Raw genomic sequence first — 18,093 nt, 5'->3', positions numbered from 1 at the left:
GCCCTAGACCTCCTCTGTAACTCGAAACATGTAACCAGTAAAAAATTTTAAAGCGTAGCCTATGGGGATTTTTAAGTACCAAAGTTTGGCGCCATTCCACGAGTGTGTGCAATTTTGCAGTGTGACATGTTAGGTATCTATTTACTCGGCATAACTTCATCTTTCACAATATGCAAAAAAATTGGGCTAACTTTAAGGTTTTGTTGTTTTTTTTTTTAAAGCGTGAAACTTTTTTTTCCAAAAAAAAACACGTTCGAAAAATTGCTGCGCAAATACCGCGCGAGATAAAAAGTTGCAATGACCGCCATTGTATTCTCTAGGGTCTTTGCTAAAAAAATCTATACAATGTTTGGGTGTTCTATGTAATTTTCTAGCAAAAAAATTATGAATTTTACATGTAGGACAGAAATGTCAGAATTGGCCTGGGCACGAAGTGGTTAAGTGGTTAAACTGTTTTCACTTACACATAGTCTATTCCATTGACAAATTGTTACAATGTTTATACTTGACTTCAACCCATAAAGGATGTCTTGATTCTTGGCAGACTGCCCAGTTTTTCTCTTCCTTTCTTTTGAGGGCTGTGAGCATAGAAAGAATTGTGAAACACTTTAGTCAAGATCACGATAACGATTCTTGACGATTAATTGTGCAGCTCTAGTCCAGACGCTTGGTCCAGACGCTTGGTCTAGTCCTCCGCTTGGTCCTGCCTGTTCAGAGAAGACTAGACCGGAACCTTTGCATTTATTTGTGATGCAAAAAGGTATACCTGGGGAGCTCCCCATCTGTCTACTATCCTCTGAAATACCTCCGGACTTAGGCTCCATTCGGACTCTAGCACCCTTCTTCTGCTTAAAAAGTTCGCTATCTGGTTTAGGTTGCCCTTAAGATGCACTGCTGTTAAGGATGCCACATTGTCCTTTGCCCAAGTCAGAGTCTTTAAGGCCAAGTCTAGAAGACACCTGCTTCATGTGCCCCCGTCTTGAGATGTAGGCCACTGCCATGGCATTGTCTGACAACACCTGGATGCGTTGGCCCCTGATCATCTGTCTGAAGGCCCACAACCCCAGGAAAATGGCCCTTAGTTCTCTCCAGTTGGAGGATCTCCTGGATTCCTCTACTGACCAGGACCCCTAGACCATCTGGTTTTCGAGATATGCACCCCACCCCCAGAAGCTCACATCTGTTAAGATTTTTGCTTTTTTTCCTCTCGCATGGAGGCAAGCCCACTGAACAGCTGGGATTGAGGCTGTGAGAAGCCTCAGCATGGACATGGCTGCCCGAACTGTAACAGATTTGTCTGTACTTTCTTTACTACCACCTGCACCTTGATCATCTTTTCCTCTGGGAAGAAAATCTTTTACTGTACCGAGTCGATGACATAGCCTAGAAAAATGATCACCTGAGAGGAAATTAGGTTTGATTTTTCTTTGTTCAGAATCCAACCCAAATTTTCTAAATGGCTCTGCGCCCTTTTCAAATCCCTGCATAATAGATCTTTTAAGCTGGCGAACAAAAGGAGGTCCTCCAGATATGGTACTACAGATACCCCCTCCAACCTGAGCGGTGCCAGTGCTTCTGCCATGATCTTCGTGAAGATCCTTGGGGAAGTGGAGAGATCGAATGGGAGAGCCCTGAACTGAAAGTGCGACACCACTCCCCCTGCTCTGATTGCCAGACGCAGATATCTCTGTGACGGCGTTATGGAAACATGCAAGTATTCGTCCCCGAGATCTATGGAGGCTAGAAAGCACCCCGCGGAAAGAAGCTCTTACTGAATAAATGGTGTCCACACAAAAATTTTTTTAATCGAATGGACCAGTTTAAGATCTTTAAATTCAGTATTAACCTGAACTTTCCTGACAGCTTTTTCACTAGAAAAACATGTGAACACCCTAGTCCTTCCTCTTCCTGGGGTACTGGGATGATTACCTTCTGTTGAAGGAATTGTTGCAAGAGTGATGTCATCACCAAAGACTATTCTTGATCTCTGGGGAGCTGTCACATAAAATCGAGATGGCGGGTTTCCGAGAACTCCAGTGAGTAGCCCTCCAAGATTACTTTGAGAACAAAAAAACACTGGACGTCACCCCCTCCCACTGCGGGAAAGGACTGGAGCCTTCCTCCCACAGTCAGGAGACTGTCACTGGGTCTTTACGGGTTGGCGAAACACCCCAGACTTCCCTCGACCCCTCTGGGACTGCCAAGGTCTCTTTTGTCCTGAGTCCCGGGTCTAGTAAAAAGGATGAAAATTTTTAGGTTGCGGTGCAACTTTCTTTTTGGCCGGAAATGCCTTTTGTCCAGAACAGCATCAAGATCGGGCCAAATACCAGATCCCCCTCAAAGGGTAGACCACACAGCCTAAATTTTAGAGGCTGAATCGCCTGACCAGGTCTTTAACCACAAAGCTCTTCTAGCTGAATTAATGCCAAAGATCTTGGACAACTTCACCGACTCAGCCGAGGCATCGCCATGTAACCTACTGCCTTTTGTACGACTGGAAGAGTATCTAGCAAATCATTGCAAGAGGTTCCTGCCTCAATATGGCCCTTTAGTTGTTCCAACCAATATTCTAAATTCCTGGCTACCACAGTAGATGCCATTGCTGGTTTGAGATTAGCCAGTGTAGAATCCCAAGCCTTTTTTATAACAAAGGATCAGCTCTCTTGTCCATAGTGTCCTTTAAAACCCCCCATGTCCTCAAAAGCCAAGTCTGTGTTTTGCGTTATTTGCGAGAAAGCTGCGTCAAGTTTAGGTCTCTTGTTCCAAACTTAAAAGGGAGTCCCACCTAGAAAAAAAAAAAAAATATTAAAAGCCAGCAGCTACACACATTGCTCGGCTCTCAGCTGCTGCCCCTGCCATTCTCTGTGAGGGAATCAGGAAGTTAAGCGTTGCGGCTTCACTTCCCGGTTCCCTATTGTGCATGCGCAGGTCTCACTGCGCGTTCTAAGTGGCCCCCGCTATCTCCTGGGACCTGTGTGTTTCCCAGGAGACAGCAGGGGGGGTGGTGCGGGAGGGGGCGTGACTCCCGCGGGAGTCTATTCCCGGAAGTGGATGCAGATACCCGTCTAATACAGGTATCTGGACCCCCCTCCCCCCTGAAAGGTGCCAATTCTGGCACCGGAGGGGGGGGGCGGGGGGGGGGAATCAGATGAGCGGAAGTTCTACCTTTGGGTGGAACGCCGCTTTAAGCGCCATCTTCATCAAAAGGGAATCTCCTTTTAAGAGACCTGGAAAAAAAGGGGGCTCTCTCTGGGTCCTTCCACTCCTTTTTTATAGATTCTGTCAACACTTTATGCACCGAGAACACCCAATGCTTGACCTCATCCATACCCTGATACATTTTGCCATGTAGGGACAATTGGGTCTTATCCTCAATATTTAGGGTCGTATGTATGGTCTTTAGAAGGTCGTCGTCTACCTCTTCCAAAGACAGCCTATAAACGAGAGGAAGATACCTTTTTCTTCGCCTTCCCCTTCGTCTGACTCTGAAGACTTTTCTCCTCAACCTCCGACTCACTAACCACTCTCCTGGCTGCAGAGAGAACATGAGTGCTGGGTGGAGAACTATCTGTCGACTGCGCCACCAGACGTTTTTCCAGATTAGAGCGGAAGGACTGAAACTTATCTTCCAATTCCTTCCGGAAAGAAGTGAGCATCTCTCTAGGTTGGGCAGAGGGAGCTTTAGAGGAAGTCTCCTCTCTGACCAAGTCCTGCTACACAAGACCTGCACAAGGTTTGGTCCAAGACTCCCTAAGGGAAACGCTACATGAAGCACATCATTTCTTAGGGGGAGGGGGAAACATGCTTAGTTTTCTCTTTAGATTTAGTCTGAAATACACCAAGCCAACAAACACTTTGTTTGGGGATCTGCTGGAGAGGAGATCCAATGCACAGTATATTTACTGTCAGTGGAACAAGCATAACCCCACAAAACCACTGCTGAAAAAAAAAACAAAACAAAAAAAACCCACCAAACTCCCCAGAGAAGTCACCCGTGTAGTGTGAGGCAGGCTCCCTTCCCCACTACAGGGGAGGAAGGGAGGGACAGAAAACATACATAGCCCAGGTAATTTTAACAGACCACTGCCTCTCCTACCTGGGCTTGGCTGGTGCTCATGGCTCCTGCTCCCACCACCGCTGCTGGTTCCTCTGGCTCCATTCTCCCAGTGTCCAGCAGCTTTTAATTCAAGTTTTTCCCGGGTCCATTTGTTGCTGCGAGGACCGGAAATTGCACCGAGGAAGCCTCCCCTTCTGTTTTCCAGCAGCCAAAACAGGAAGACGCCACGCTCCGCCGGAAGTCCCGTCCTGTCCGGCAGTGACATCACCCGCCACTCAGACCAGACCATTGCAGACTCCCTCAGCCTGTGCCCTCCGATCTATCGGCGTGGGACCCCCATCAGCCTCTGCCCTCGTCGGGCTCAAGAAGTGGGATGACACCGGAATACCCCCCCACCCGTCAGGGGGGTGTTAGGCTGGCCGTAAGATAAGAAAAACAAAAACGCAAACAGGTATGCTCCTACCCTACTCCACCTGGAGAGAGCACAGCACACCCCTGGTCCCCTGCAGCGCTTCCACCATGGCTGGAGGAAACACTACAAAATGAGGCCGTGCTGGAAGTGTCCAGGCTTTAAAGGAATGACTGCAGTGTTTCCTGGGAAGTGGGTGGAGCTGTGCGCTCTCCAGATGCTGTCCTTAAAAGAAGGTGGGAAATCAGGGATTTTTTCTTTTTTCCCCCACACACTCCGATTGCTTTTTACTGTGATAATCACTAAAATAAGCAATCTGTAACAATGTTCAAAGGTTTTGTTTCTTAAAACCTTGTTTACTACTGTAAATAGGGCACAGGGAGCCCTCCCTACTGGGAGCACAGGGTGCTTATTGACAGCGTCTATAGCCACTGGCAATAAATCGCATGTAAAAATCTGAAATGCTGGTTGTACCCAAGTCAAATCAATCAGATCGACTTGGGTACAATCAGCCTGCCTATAGATGGTTTGAGTCTTGACCAATCCCTGCTGAACCAGCCAAGATTCAAACCATCTATGGCTGCCTTAATTCTACTCAAAAGGATAATTGTACCTGTGTAACTAATGGTAAAAATTTTATTTGGTCAAATGTTCAATTGTTTAATGTCCTGGGTTACAAGGGTCGTAAACAGTGTAGCTAGCCTTAATCGTTTTCAGTAAAATGCAAGTAGGGCCTTTTCAGGTTAAGAACAAAAGTGTTTAACCAACCAAATGTCTTTACATGCTAGTAAATGGGGAAACAAAACTATTTCAAGAAAGATTTTGATTGCTGACACAGTAGTATGGAAGCAGAGGTCTAGAAGTCAGTATGCAGAATATCATGCATGGAAGTTGTCTAGGTGCATAATATAATGAAGAGTGATGAGCACAACTGTATATCCAGTTTACATACCCTGGCAGAATTTGATTTCTTGGCCATTTTTCAGAGAATATGAATGATACACAAACTTTTTTCACTCGTGGTTAGTGTTTGGCTGAAGCAATTTATTAACAACTGTTTAGTCTTTTTGAATTATAATGGCAGCAAACTACCTAAATGACCCTGATCAAAAAAAAGTTTACATACCCAAGTTCTTAATACCGTGTATTGCCCCCTTTAACATCAGTGACAGCTTTAAGTCTTTTGTGGCATTTGTGGTCGAGGCGCTTTATCTTCTCAGATGGTAAAGCTGCCCATTCCCCTTGGCAAAAAGCCTCCAGTTCCTGTAAATTCTTGGGCTGTTTTGCATGAACTGCACATTTGAGATCTCCCCAGAGTGGCTCAATGATATTGAGGTCAGGAGATTGAGATGGTCACTCCAGAACCTTCACTTTATTCTGCTGTAGCCAATGACACGTCGACTTGGCCTTGTGTTTTGGATCATTGTCATGTTCCGTTTTGGATAATTGACCTGTGCTTCCATACTACTGTGTCAGCAATCAAAATCTTTCTTGAAATAGTTTTGTTTCCCCATTTACTAGCATGTAAAGACATCTGGTTGGTTAAACACTTTTGTTCTTAACCTGAAAAGGCCCTACTTGCATTTTACTGAAAACGATTAAGGCTAGCTACACTGTTTACGACCCTTGTAACCCAGGACATTAAACAATTGAACATTTGACCAATTAAAATTTTTACCATTAGTTACACAGGTACAATTATCCTTTTGAGTAGAATTAAGGCAGCCATAGATGGTTTGAATCTTGGCTGGTTCAGCAGGGATCGGTCAAGACTCAAACCATCTATAGGCAGGCTGATTGTACCCAAGTGTCTAAGTACGTCCCATACGCAGCTTCCTGGCTGATGAATGCAAATGTTTCTACAGTATTTTTTGATAACATACTGCATTCATTGGGCCAACAATTTTGACCAAATTTCCTGTGTCTTTGTAGCTCACACATTCATAAAACATAAGCAATCCACCTCCGTACCTTTCATCATAGGCCTTGTTGAGGCATCTACAAAGTAGAGTTTAGGGTTGTGGCCAAAAAGCTCAATTTTGGTCTCATCACTCCAAATGATTTTGTGCCAGAAGGTTTGAGGCTTGTCTGTGCCGTTTGGCATTTGCATAGTAATGGCTTTCTTCTGGCGACTCGACCATGCAGCCCATCTTTCTTCAAGTGCCTCCTTATTGTGCATCTTAAAACGGCCACACCACATGTTTTCAGAGAGTCCTGCATTTCACCTGAAGTCATTTGTGGGTTTTTCTTTGCATCCCGAACAATTTTCCTGGCAGTTGTGGCTGAATTTTTAGTTGGTCTACCTGCCCGTGGTGTGGTTTGGTTTCAACAGAACCCCTCATTTTCTACTTCTTGATTAGAGTTTGGCATTCTCAATTCCTTTGCTATCTTTTTATATCCCTTTCCTGTTTTATACAGTTTAACTACCTTTTCCCACAGATCCTTTGACAATTTTTTTGATTTCCCCATGACTCAGAATCCAAAAACGTCAGTGCAGCACTGCATGAATGATGCAAGGGTCTGTCAGGAGTCCAGAAACTCAGACCTTTTACACACACTAATTACAAGCAAACAGGTGAGGATGGTTACCTTCTATAGCCATTCAAACCCCTGTGTGTCAACTTGTGTGCATGTCATCAGGCCAAAATCACCAGGGTATGTAAACTTTTGATCAGGGTCATTTGGGTAGTCTGTTGCCATTATGATTTGAAAAAATGAGTAAACACAGTTGATTGATAATAAATGGCTTCAGCCAAACACTAGCCATGAGTGAAAGAAATGTTTGTGTTATTCTCTGAAAAATGGCCAAGAAATCAAATTCTGCCAGGGTATGTAAACTTATGAGCACAACTGTACATGCTAGATGAGAAGTGCCTCTGTTTGCTATGACAAAGGGATTAGGTACTTTAAAGGCTTCCGATTGTTGTATTATTTGTAAGTACAAAGTGGACTTTTTTCATTGGTTATGGGATCCAGTAAATGCATACCTCTGGATAAGAGTTGTTGGAGAAGAATTTGGTTGGATTGAAGGAGTTTTGCGCTAAATTGGTGTACTCCTGTTTCTATGGAAATACTAAATTATTAGTCATCACACATAAATTTACAACAACGCTGTGATTGATCACTGCTATCACATGGTACAAGGCTGCTGTGACTGGTCCTGGTACCATGTGTTTGCTGTGACCAGAGATCACACAGGAGTAAGCAAGGCTGTCATGAATGACAGCCTTGCTTACTATTGTAACTGATTGCTGTGATTGGTTGTAGAGATCACATGGTACCAGAGCCACTAACAGCCCAATACCATGATTCAAACAAAGGGATAGCAGTGCGGGGTCCTCATTAGGATAATGCAGTCATTCATTTCATAAAATCAAAAAAGTACACTTATATAGCAAATTCTCGGTACTCAGCACAGGTAGGAGATAGGAACACCACAGGGTTGTCAGTAGGATGATGGATGGACTGTAAAGCTGTCAATAGATGTAAACCAGTCCTATATCTCTGGCGAGATCAAATCATGACAGCTGTCAATCAGCGTTCTGCACAGAAACAGTCTGCCTCATTGCAACCCCTATCGTGTCAATGAAAAGTGAAGAATGCTGCTGGGGGGCTGGATTGGAATTGTCACTGGAGGAGGAAAAACTGACCCGCGTTATTCAATCCAGCCCCCAGCAGAACCCTTCACTTCTCATTGACGTAAGAGGGGTCGCCACGAGGCGAGCTGTTTCCATGCAGAACGCCGAGATTTTGATATGTAAGTGTACTATTTGTTTTCATGAAATAAAATTACTTGATTATTCTAATGAGGATGCCGCACTGCATCTCTTTGACGTTTGAGCTCCTCGGATCTTCTCCTGGCAAACTGCAGGACCCTTTAGAATCGAGCATAACAAAAAAAAAAAAAAAATGTAATAATAATAATCACCTTCAGCTTTTATTTCTGCAGTTTTCATTTTCTGATCCTCAATGACAAGGGTTAGATCTTTATCTCGAGCCTCATTCCACTCTGCTAACTGACACAAGATCTCCACCGTCCGTGTGTTCACCTCGTAGGGTGGCAGTGCTTTGTCACCAAACATTTTCTTCAACCATGTGATAATCTGCAGGAAGGATAAAAAATGCTAATAACAAAATTACCCTAATGGCTTATCACATCACCTGCGCTGGGCTATGTTGTGAAAAGTAGTCCCAGTACAGTTCAAGGGTGTCAATTCACAATGCAGGGCATTGGTGTGCACCGGGGGAGGGAAAAAAAATCAAATAAATAAATTATATATATTTATACACCCCACCCCCCCAATCCCCGTGTGGTGCGATCAAAAGAGTTGTGCTCTCCAACTGGAACTTTCTCAGTACTGCTGAATCAGTACATGAGGGGGTGGGGTGGAGGGAGGCATAGCACCTGGAGAAACGCCAGCTCTGAGCCAGTGCGTCCACTCTGAGTGCCCCGTCCCATCTGTTCAGGGAGAAGAAGAAATGCGTCTGTTTTCTCTCGAAGCGAAGAGGTCTACACAGGGCACCCCCCCACTTCTGAGAGATTGCCTCGAAGACCTCCTGATTCAAAACTCAGTTGCCTTCCCTCAGCATTTTCCTGCTGAGGAAATCTGCCACCTGGTTTTGTTCCCCCTTCAAAATGTACCGCTGAGAGGGACAGAATGTTTGCTTCGGCCCATCTGAGAATGGTTTCTGCCAGGACCCACGGGAATCTGCTTTTGGTACCCCCCTGCCTGTTTATATAGGCTACTGCTGAGGAGTTGTCTGATCGGACTCGCACATGCTGTCCCTGGAGTTCCCTCTGAAAGGCTCTGAGTTTGAAGGCTATAGCTCTCAATTCCCTCCAGTTGGAGGACTTGTGTCCTTTCTCAGCCAGACGCCCTGAACCCGTGCTGCTCACATCGGTCGCGATAGTCCTGGACACTGGTAGGACCCAATCCAGACCTTGTGAAAGATTGGCCCCCTTTCTCCACCACCAGAGGGATCTCTTGATTTGACTCGGCGCCGTTATCAGGGAGTCCAAAGACCCCTGACTGTGGTCCCAAACCCTCAGGTTGAACAGTTGTAAAGGGCGAAAATGCAGCCTTGCCCACTGAACTGCTGGGAGCGAGGAGGTCAGTAAGCCCAAAGCTGACATAGCTTTTCTTACAGATATCTGATGGCTGCCCTGGAGTAACAACATTGCCCTGTCCACCTTCTGGATCTTTTCTAAGGGAAGGAAGACTTTCTGCTTTGTTGAATCCAACATGTAGCCCAGGAAAATGACTTTTTGTGATGGAACCAAGTTGGATTTCCCCAGGTTCAAGAGCCACCCTAGATTTTCCAGAATGTCTCATTACCTGTAGATCCCGAGACAACTGATCCGGGGAAGAGGCAAACAGGAGAAGATCGTCTAAGTATGCGACTACCGAGATGCCTCTGAGTCGCAGAAAAGCCAGGACCTCCACCATGACCTTGATGAAGATGCGGGGGAGGGGGCTTTGGGGGGAGGATAGCCCGAAGGGGAGGGCCCTGAACTGTAAGTGAAATGTCCCTTCTCTGGTATTTACCGCCAACTTGAGGAACTTCTGGTACCCTTCTGCAATGGGAATGTGCAGATAGGCATCTTTCAAATCTATAGATGCCATGAAGCAGTTCAGGGGAAGAAGTGCTTTCACAGAGTACATCGAGTCCATTTGGAACCTCTTGTAGGTGACAGACATTCAGAGGGTTCAGGATGAGCCTGAACTTTCGACGGTTTGCGGACCACAAAGATGTGGGAGTAGAAGCCTCTGCCGGTCTCTCCTGTTGGGACTCGTACTACCACTTCTTGTTCCTCCAACTCCTGAAGGGAGGAAAGAGCTGATGACCTTCCTGCGCATTTTAGCAGCTCGGTGACAAGGAGTCTGAGTGGTGGAGATTTTGAAAACTCCAACCAGTATCCTCTTATGATCCCCAATACAAACTGGTTGGAGGTAATCATTTCCCACTGTGGGAGGAAGGACCCCAATCTTCCTCCCACTGTGGTTCCGTCATTTGGTCTTTTTGGGCTGTTCAGGAGGGTGAAAAATAGCCCCCCCACGCCATTCTGCCCCCAAACTTTCTTCTGTTGTTCAGTTTTTGGGGGGGGGGGGGGTCAAACTTCCTCCGAGGGTGAGACTTTTAGTCTCTGCAAATTTCCTTCTAATCGCAAAGGCCTTTTTCTTGTCGGCCGTCCGATCCAAGACTGCCTCCAAACAGGTCCAAACAACAAGTCCCGTTAGAGGGATTTCGGAGAGTTTGACCTTAGATGCGCTATCTCCCTGCCACGTCTTAAGCCATAAGGCTCCCCTTGCTGAATTGGCTGCAGATCTTGCAGACATACGCACTGATTCTGCCGAGGCGTCCAAAAGATAAGCCACCCCCTTAAGGTGCATGGGAAAAGAAGACAGGATCGTTTTAGACGTTCCTGCTTCTATGTGCGCTTTAATTTGTGTCGGCCAATATTCCATGTCCCGTGCCACCACTGTGGACACCATGGCAGGCTTGAGATTACCCAGGGAAGAATCCCAGGATTTTTTCAAGAGCGAGTCCATCCTCTTTTCCATGGGATCTGGGAGTGCCCCCATGTCCTCAAAGGCCAGGTCAGTATGCCTGGAGACCTGTGAAAAGGCAGCGTCTAGTTTAGGAGATTTATTCCATACTAGCGCCTCCTCTTCTGAAAAGGGAAACCTTTGTTTCAGAGTTCTTGAAAGTTCCTTTCAGGGTCTTGCCACTCCTTGGATGGCATCGACCAAGACATCATGGACCGGAAACACCTTTTTATGTTCCCCTAGGCCCCTATACATCTGGTCGTGGAGCGACAACTTCTTCCTTTCCTCCTGGATTCCTAAAGTGGTATGGATAGCTCCTAAGAGCTCCTCCACTTCTTCCAGAGAAAGTTTGTAGCGAGAGGCTTTTGTGGATTCCCCATCCACTTCCTCTCCCTCCGACTCCCCTTGGGAATCTGAAGAAACGCCATCAGGCTCCTCCTCAATTTCCTCTCTGGAGCCTCCTAGATTCTCTCCACTCCCAGAGGGAGCATCCATTAAGCTTGGAGCAATACTCTGTTGTGCTTGTTGTGGCAACTGGAAACTAGAAAAAAAAAAAAAATGACTCAAAAGGACTGCACGGTGCTAGAAAACTCCTTGACGGATGCAGCTAGATCCGTACATTGTTCCGCTGACTGTTCTCTCACTAACCCCTCTATGCACTCCTTAGAGGGAATTGGACCAGGATTCACCCATCGTGGCTCTGCATGAAGGACATTTTTTCTTTGAATTGTGGGGCGACTTGACTTTGTCCGCAGACTTGCTCTGAAATACAGACCCAAAAAGAAGAGAAGAGCAGTCAGAAAACCCACCATGACCACCAGCACTTCACACAGAGGGCCACCGGGGGTGCTCTTCCCAGGACCAAGCACCACCAGGGTCTTAGTTGCATCCATCCCCCCCCCACCAAGGGAGACAAACACCCGTGGAGCTTACGGGAAAAAAGGATAAGGGAACACCACCCCAGGGTTCCTCTTACCTTTGAGTGGCTGGTGCTGGATTCTCCAGGAGCAGTTCATGAAGCCTCCCGCTGAGGATTGGTGGTTTTCATTTACTCTGTGCGCTGTCCCCACAGCAAAAATGAGGCAGCACCAGCCCGAAGCATGGCCTGCTTTCAAACCCCGCGGCCGGAACTGGAAGCCGTGGGTCAGACGAAAGCACTGACGTCACCCGCCATTTGACCCAGCGCTCCATGCTGGCTGCACAGTGCAGGGCGGCCATAATGTACTTCCGCCTTATGCCACCATCGGACAGAGGAAAGCGGACCCCACCAGCTTTACTGCTTCGCCAAGAGAAGCTGGAGGCGCGTAATGCACAGTCAGTCATTCAGGTACCCAGGTTCACTAGCCCTTCAGACTGTAAAGGGAGAGGGAGAGGCCTTGGTCCCCCCCGCTCAGGAAACCATCGGCCTCAGCCTCCCTGGCCGTTTAGCCCTTGGCCCTTAGCGGTGTCTCTACGCCGGAGGAAACACCAGAACTGAGGGGCCGGCGGGACAGTGAGGCTTAAAACTTGAAATCTAAGGCGGTGTTTCCTGAGATGGGAGGAGCCAAGGTCTCTATGGTGCTGTCCTGAAAGATGGAATGGGGAAAAAGCCAAGCTCCCCTGATCCTGTCCTGTGCCATACTCACACAGGTACTCATTAATGGCCCTCTGCTGAGTGTGCAGCCGCTGCATCATTACCAACGTTGAGTTCCAGGTGGGCATGTCACAAATGAGGCGGCTCTTGGTCAGGTTGCATTCTCTTTGAATGTCAGCCAGCCGAGCACTGGCATTTTATGACCGGCGGAAATGACCACAGACTTTCCTGGCTTGCCTTAGGAGATCCTGTAAGCCCGGGTACCCGCTCAAGAAGGGCTGAACCACCAAATTCAGGACGTGAGCCAAACAGGGAACATGGGTCAAGTGTCCCTGTCAGAGGGCGGAGAGAAGGTTGGTGCATACAACCATTCCTGGCTGAAGCTGGTGTGACATCAACCACCTCTAAGCCTGCCCCTGCAGAGCTGCCAGAATCTCTGCCCCAGTGTGGCTCCTGTCCCCTAAGCAGACCAACTCAAGCACCGCATGGCATCTTTCTGCCTGAGTGCTTGCGTAGCCCCTTGAACACCTACGGAGCACCGCTGGTTCAGAGGACAAATCTGCAGAGAAAGAGGCCATAGAGGAAGAAGAAGAGGAGGGGGTGGAGGAGAGAGCTGTGGCAGAATCACCACTACTAGCATTTTGTAGGCGTGATGGCGGAACAAGCTCCAACAATACTGAACCCTGTCCTGCATCCTTCCCAGCTGTCAGCAGAGTTACCCAGTGCGCCGTGAAAGAAAGTCCCTGTCCATGCCTGCTGGACCATGAGTCAGTGGTAATATGCAGCTTACTGCTGATCGCCCTGTCCAACGAGGCCAAGACATTGCCTTCCACATGCGGAAAGAGCCGGGATGGTCTTCCATTAAAAGAAATGGCGTTTGGGAACCTGCCACTGAGGTACTGCACATTCCACAAATTCACAAAAGGGGGCAGAATCTATCAGCTGAAAAGGCAGCAGTTGCAGTGCTAGCAATTTGGCCAAGCTAGCATTCAGACACTGAGCATGTGGATGGCTGGGATCGAATTTCTTTCAATGGTTTAGCAACTGGGGTAGGGAAATTTGTCTGCTAAAAATCAGATGTTGGTGCTAGCAGATTGGCTGCAAGTACTTGGGACACCTATTTCTATACCTTCATTCCTCTCAGTGCAGGTTTCTGAGAGGACTGGAGGCATAGTGGGGTTGGAGATCCCAGCTGATGAAGAGCAAGGAGAGCCTTGTTCTTTGATGTGGGTCTTTTAACCCCCCTGGCGGTATTCCCGAGTCTGGCTCGTGGTGAGATTTTAGTACCAAAAGCGGTAACCCCGAGCCAGACTCGGGATCGCATCGCTGGATCCTGGAAGACGTGACTTACCTTGTCTCCGGGATCCCGCGATGTTCTCCCGCTGTGTTTGGCGGCCGGATCTTCCGCCCGATGCACCGTGTGCCCTGGCTTCCGTTTCCTGCGAGCTTAGCAATGCAGGGGGTGGAACCAGCGGCAAATTCAAAAAGTATAACACAAACACACTGACACATTGTAATCCTATTGGATTACATTACTAAATAAAATAAAATTGACCTCAGATTGCTCACCAGTGCTTGTCCAGTGCCCCGCCTGCAGTTTTACTGTACTTTGTAAACTGCAGAGCGACCATGGCATCAAAAAAGCACGCTTCAACCTCAAAAGCGGCATATGACCTGCTGGAAAACAGCGACAGCATCGCTTGCAGAAGTGAGTGATAGCGATTCAAGTTCGTCATCAGGCACGGAAAGTGATTTCAGCGATGATCCTCCGACTGTGCCCAGCGATGTGCGGACTTGGTGCTCGATTGATTGCAGTACGGAGCACACAGCGCCCCCAAGATTCCCGTTTACCGGAGCGCCTGGTATCAAAGTGGAGGTTGAAGATGACAGCCTCTTGGGATACCTCCAACTCTTTTTGACTGATGAGGTCATAGAAAGAATTGTTACAGAGAACAATTGGTACCAGGAGCAACATGCTGCTATACCTCAGAGGTTTTCAAGGAGCAGAAAATGGGAACCAGTGACAAAAGGAGGACATCTGGAAGTTTCTGGGCCTAATTATTCTCCAGGGAGTGGTGGGGAAACCCCTGCAGAAGTGGTACTGGACAACCAACAAAATATTAGCCACTCCTTTTTTTTTTGGCACCATCATGTCGGAATACAAATTTTCTCTCAAAATGAAATATCTGCATTTTCAAAATAATGAAGAATTTGATGAGCCTTCACATCCAGCTCCAAAACTAATAAAGATTTGGGACCTATATCAAATTATTCTGAAAAATTTCCAGCAGACCTATGTACCATACAGACGTCAGTATCGACAAAAGTCTAATGGCCTACAAAGGAAGACTTAGCTGGATACAGTACATCGCATCTAAGAGCACGATTCGGCATAAAATCATTCATGCTCTGTGAAGCCAGCACTGGTTACATATGGAATTCGGTCCTTTACACCGGGAAAGGGACCAAATTCAATGAAAGATTCAATAAATTATGGAATGGCAACCGCTTCTGTTCTCACTTTGATTGAGCCATTGCTGAATCAGGGGTACTGTGTAACCACAGATAATTTTTATACTTCTCCAGAACTCTACGAGTTCCTTCTGCAACACAAGACAGATGCATACGGGACTGTTAGAGCTAACCAGCATGACATGCCGCCCACCTTTGGCAATAAAAAGCTCAAGGCAGGAGAAATAGTTGGCTGGCAAAAAGGCAAAATGATGGCACTAAGATGGCGCGATAAAAAAAGGATGTGTGCCTAATGGAGTACCATTCACAACACCTCTGCTCTCATGGTACATACAAAAGGTGGAAAAGACGTAATGAAACCTCAAGTCGTAATGGACTACAACAACACCATGGGAGGTTTGACAGGGCTGACCAGGCCATTACTTTTTATCTTGCTATGAGAAAGCAACAAAAAAAAAAAAAAAAAAAAAAAAAAAAATTATCTTCCGGCATCTTCAACAGTGCCTGTGGAATGCTTTCATTCTTCAAGAAAAAAAAAAAAAAAAAAAAAAAAAAAAAAAAAAAAAGGTGGCAGGCCTGTGGTTCATGCAGACTTCGTTTGGAAAGTTGCCGAACTTATATTTCTCAAGCACCAAACACCAACCACTGTAAATAGATTTGGACGTCGTGGTGCTGGCGTTGTCAACCCGGAACGCCTGACAGGTCGACACTTTATGGACCACATTCCACCAACGGAAAAGAAGGCAGCACCCACAAGGATGTGTGTGGTTTGCTGCTCTAAACGTGACGACACAGGAAGGAAAAATCAGAAAAGAAACCCGGTTCTACTGTCTTGACTGTGACGTCGGACTTTGTGCTATACCCTGTTTTAAAATTTTCCATACCCGAGATGTTTACTAAAGCAATATGACTACTAATATTGCACTCTTATTTGGCCAAAAAAATGTCAGGGTTTTTGATTTATATTATTTACTAAAATTTATTGAATAAAAAGTATTATTACTATTATATTATTTTTTTGTTATTATATTATAATTTATGATTTTGTGTTTCAAACTTTATATCATACCCAGGATGTCTACTAGACTCTTGTTTGGACAGATTTCAGTGAGTTATTCCTAAGAATTACAGGCCTACAATATAAAAACGCCACATTTCCATGCAAAAATAATGGTACCGCTTTCAGCACCTAAAATCCGAAATAATCATACCGCCAGGGAGGTTAAGTGCTGTTGCCAACAGATTTCCTTGGGGGTTGTCATATGTCTGGTCAAGCATGTGGTGCCCAAGCAGCTGCTGTTTTGGCCACGCTTGATACGCTCCCGCAGTACATTATGGGGCCTTACGCTGCGCTCGAATTTGGTGCGAACGCCCCATAAATGTTCGGTTTTCAAGGAACGGGTGAACAGCCAATGTTCGACCCGAACATAAAGCTCATCCCTACACTTAACCCCTGGACCATTTGGCTGGCAAAAGATCAAAGCACTTTTTGCGACTTTGATCACCTCTGCGTTTATTTTTTGCGCTATAAAAAAAAAAAAAAAAAAGTACTAGTTACTTACCGGTAACTGTCTTTCTAGGAAATCTTCCAGGACGGCACACCTGAGAGATGAGAGGCTCCTCCCGACAGGAAACACAATCAATCAACAGCTGTTTTAAGTCCACACCCTTCCCCTTGATCCTCAGTTTGTAGAGAAGTAACTCCTGAACCTGTTTCACAAGGGAAATCATTCCTCATAGGTACTCACCTTCTAGTGTTCTAAAATTTTCCCTCCTCCAACGGGTGGGAAGTAGGCCTGCCGTCCTGGAAGATTTCCTAGAAAGACAGTTACCGGTAAGTAACTAGTACTTTTCTCAAGTCATCTTCCAGGACGGCACACCTGAGAGGATAATCAAGTAGCTCAGGCCTACCTTTAGGGTGGGACCACTGCAAGACCCTCTTGGCGAACCTAGGTTCTGCAGTGAGCTTTACCTTCACTCCATATGCTTGATGAAGGTATCTTAGCTGGATCATGCGGCTGATCTGCCGGTCTACTCCACCGGTGTCCCTGCCTTCTCTGCTTCGGATGCAGGATCTAGGTGGAGTGGGCTCTTAAAGATGGAATCAGAAAACATGTTAAACTTGTAGGTTATCAATGTTGCCTGTCACACATCTAACAACAATGGCCTATTCTGCCTATAGGTGCTGCTTAGAACCACTAAAAAGATTAATCGGAGAGCTGTGTTGTAAGACAAGGACACTACATTGATCAATAAGGGAGCCTGTCTTAACACAACCCTGTCCAGGGAAATAAAACTTCCAAAAGGGGGGCCCCTGACAGACAACCTTTTTTGTTCATTTTTATCTTTACGTCAGCAAAGACTGAAGGGAAACCTACTTAAGGGAAATAGATTAACAAAAACTTAACCCCTGGGTTTAAGGCATGCCCAATCTAGTTTTACTTATGCCTGAGAGCCTACTCAGGAGATTAACATCCGTAGCAGGAGGAGAACACTCATACTGCTACATCTAGTTTTGCTAGAAGGGCAAAATGAAGGCCATGCACCGAGCTGTAACCTATTTGGTCGGGTATACATCTTTATACTTCATCTTCAGGCCATAAAACTCCTCTGAACCGAACTTCCTAAGTTCTTATTACAGGGCGACTCATTATCGCCTTCCTCCAGTGACCCATAACTCTACCGGGCTTCAACCCTAGGAAATGGCTCTGGCATCCCTGAAAGTAAGGGGTCGAGGCTTTCTGACATGTGACATTTGCAGCCAGAACTCCTGGCCCTTCCACGGAAGAGAAGGCTGAAATACAAAAGGTGATACATGTATTATTAATATCACAAATAAAAAGAAAAAAAATCATAGATTGTGGACATAGCACAATAGATTTAAACAGAAAGGACACAAACAGACAAAAATGTTGTGTATCTGAGTGTGACTAGCTAAACCAACATATCAAACATGGGAAGAGACCCAAATCTGAACCTCACAGTCTGGTTTTCTGATGTGCGGCCAATATGTAAACATTAAGACACAAACACA

General features: G+C 46.2%; 1 protein-coding gene across 2 annotated transcripts in view; it reads right to left on the bottom strand.

The window, feature by feature from the left end:
- HAUS1 (HAUS augmin like complex subunit 1) overlaps positions 1–18,093 on the bottom strand; it is an 82,752-nt gene that overhangs the window by 49,027 nt on the left and 15,632 nt on the right. For both annotated transcript variants that reach the window (XM_073620854.1, XM_073620855.1), the window contains exon 2: positions 8,395–8,569. In XM_073620854.1, coding sequence (XP_073476955.1) covers positions 8,395–8,569 — 175 coding nt within the window. The remainder of the gene's footprint in view (positions 1–8,394; positions 8,570–18,093) is intronic.

This window comes from Aquarana catesbeiana, linkage group LG03 (assembly GCF_042186555.1).
Source record: "Aquarana catesbeiana isolate 2022-GZ linkage group LG03, ASM4218655v1, whole genome shotgun sequence".
In the NCBI taxonomy this organism is placed as follows: domain Eukaryota; kingdom Metazoa; phylum Chordata; class Amphibia; order Anura; family Ranidae; genus Aquarana; species Aquarana catesbeiana.
Note: the sequence above shows the minus strand (reverse complement) of the source record. Positions and strands in the feature narration are given on the sequence as shown.